Raw genomic sequence first — 2746 nt, forward strand, 5'->3', positions numbered from 1 at the left:
ACCATGAGAACACCAGTAGTATTCATCCACGACCGAAATACAGGTGTTAAAGCTGACTGACATAAATCTACACACTGAATGGAGTCATAGAGCAGGTGGATATAGTGTAAGTAAATGAATATTTAGGCCTCTTTTGGTTCATACGATAGGAAAATCATAGGAATAGAAAAGTCATAAAAAATGAGATGACATGTATCTCAAATCCTATGAATAGGAATAGGAAAGGAGATGTTCTTTGATTCACATCATATGATTTTTTTTCATTAGGCCTAGGCTAATGTTTATTTTCCTATGAAATGTGAGGGATAGAAAGAATTCCTGCACAGAAATAGGATTTCATTCCTACAAACCAAAGGGCTTTAAAAAAATCTTATAAAAATCCTATCCTATAAAATTCCTATAAGATTTCTTTAAACCAAAGAGGCCTTTAGATTATTCATCTCAAGGACAGGTGCAACTGATGCATTATAAAGACTCTGGTATTGAAGTAATCCCTCTGTAAACTAATATAAGACTGTTAGACATCAGTAGTGATCTAAAACGTCTTATATCCTCAACAAAATATATTCTCAGAAGCTCCTCGTTAGGCAATCACCGACTGAGAACTACTCCAGTAGAATCAAGAAAAGAGGAATTGACCAGCATCAAGAAAATAATAATAATAAGGAGAATCGACCAGAAGTTTGCAGTTACAAAAACCTCAATCCAGTAGGCAATAAGCAACTAATATCAGAGCTTGAGGGACAGATCGATGTCCTCTTTGATGAGGTCCCGGCGAGCTGCCTCCGGCGGGGACGCCCTCCTGTGCGAGGAGCTCCCCGTGGCATTGCTAGTCGGGTCCTTCTCTCTCCTGCTGGCCTCACCGAGCTGGCCCACGTAGCCCTGGCGGCGCGTGTAGGCCAGCTCCCGCGTGCGTTTGGCGACGCTGCGCTCGGACTTGTGGGCGTTCTGGTGGCCGCCTAGCGCCTGGGAGGAGTAGAACTTCTTGGTGCAGTAGGAGCAGGAGAAGTAACCAAACCACTCCGGCGACGAGGCCCGCTGCAGGGAGAGGTTGAGGTCGATGTTGCCCTCTCCCTCGCCACCGTTGGACTCCATATGTTTGCCGGACGGCCGGTGGTAAAAGCGCAAAGGTGGTGCGCACGGTGGCCTCAGCAGGAATTAGCTAGTTAGCTCGCGTATTCTAGTTGTCTAGGAGAACTGATGCAGCGCTGCCCCAATTTCTGAGCCAAATGATTAAGTAGTAGCTAACCCTAGCAGAGAGAGGGAGAGCCCTGGGGAGAAGAAGGTGGTGTAGTGAAACTAACCCTTTTCGCAAAGTTCAACACAAAATGAACCTAATTTGAAACTATTTCACAAAATGATCCACAGACATAATGCAAGAGGGAGCCATCCAATGCTAATTATACAATATTCGGTTGGGATATGTATGGTTTAGTGTCCGGTTGAGAGGAGAAAGGAGAGATGGACCATGCATGTGTGGTCGGGAGAAGAGACAGAACAGAAGCACCATGCATGTAATTGGTCAAGTGCATATCCGGACGGTGGCAAAGCCTCCAAATTTGTCTCTTGGATATCGAAATGTGTACACTCGAACTGCTAAGCAAACATATATAGATTCCGGTTGGATGACAAAAGTGCTCCGGACACTATGGTTCGGACATATAGTAAAGGTTTGAGGGTCTGCTTTGGAGATGCCCTTAATGCTAGCTTCTTATATCCTTTCAATGAGACAACTTTTTTTCCGAGAAAACTTTCGAGTTATTCATTTTCAATTATGATAGTACAACAAACATCAGAAATAATAAAAGTTATATCTGGACCCGTAGACCACCTAGCGAAGACTACAAGCACTAAAGCGAGATGAAGGCATGTCACCATCACTGGCCCTCCCTCGCCGGTGCCGGGCAAAACTTGTTGTAGTAGACGGTCTGAAAGTTGTCGTGTGAAGGCCCCATAGGAGCAGCGCATCAGAACAACAATTGTTGCTGATGAAGAGTAGTGTAGATCGGAAGGATCACACCTGAAGACACACGAATATAGACGAACGACAACCGGATCCGAGCAGATCCACTAGAGACAAATCTGCCGGAGACATACCCACGTCCATCAACGATGCTAGACGCACCACCGGGCGAGGGCTAGATGGGAAGAACCTTGTTACATCTTCAGGAGCTGCCGATGTCTCGCCTGCTTGAGAAGGACACGCACCCTAACGAAACTAAAAGAAAAATCTAAAAATTTAGCCCTCCCACCGACGAGGGTCGAGATCCATCAGACCCCCATGATCCTAAGGCCATCGGAGACAACTCTACATACATGCTAAAAAATCAGTATGATTCATGATACCCACAGCCTGCTAGAGCAATAAAAAAACTAGGACGCATACTCAGTATCAGCTAGCTAAAGCAATAAAATTGAGAAATGATTTAAATCACCAGACTGATTGCTGGGTTTTCGTCCACCGCTTCGCTGGTGTGACACGTGTTCACGTGATGTGGTACCCATGGCTCCTCACGATTCCCCTCTGCCTTATCCAACCTCAACCACTTATTCCTTATCCTGAGCACTCTCTTGTCCACTGCAACCTGCCACGCCTCACGCTCGTGCGACTGACTGCATAGCAAGGCAGCCATTGACTACATCCGTTCATGTCCTGCAGCTCCTTCACCACGGCTCGGTACAGATGTGGTGGTGAGCTTGCAAGCTGCAGCACAAGGTGGTTATGCACCAGTAGCGGCGGGTGTGC

At 46.2% G+C, this 2746-nt stretch overlaps 1 protein-coding gene across 1 annotated transcript; it reads right to left on the reverse strand.

Moving 5' to 3' along the window:
* Positions 1-648: 648 nt before the first annotated feature.
* On the reverse strand, positions 649-1429 carry LOC147973871 (zinc finger protein GIS3-like). Its single transcript, XM_087525125.1, has one exon. The coding sequence runs from the start codon at positions 1093-1095 to the stop codon at positions 730-732; it is 366 nt and encodes a 121-aa protein (XP_087381251.1). The 5' UTR covers positions 1096-1429; the 3' UTR covers positions 649-729.
* Between the last annotated feature and the right edge of the window lie 1317 nt (positions 1430-2746).

The sequence above is a fragment of the Triticum urartu genome, chromosome 5A (genome assembly GCF_056163025.1).
Source record: "Triticum urartu cultivar PI428250 chromosome 5A, HENAU_Tu73, whole genome shotgun sequence".
Taxonomy (NCBI): Eukaryota; Viridiplantae; Streptophyta; class Magnoliopsida; order Poales; family Poaceae; genus Triticum; species Triticum urartu.

What these genes read in the sequence shown, in the direction of transcription:
- LOC147973871 (XM_087525125.1), bottom strand. Translation starts at nt 1,095, where the DNA reads ATGGAGTCCAACGGTGGCGAGGGAGAGGGCAACATCGACCTCAACCTC.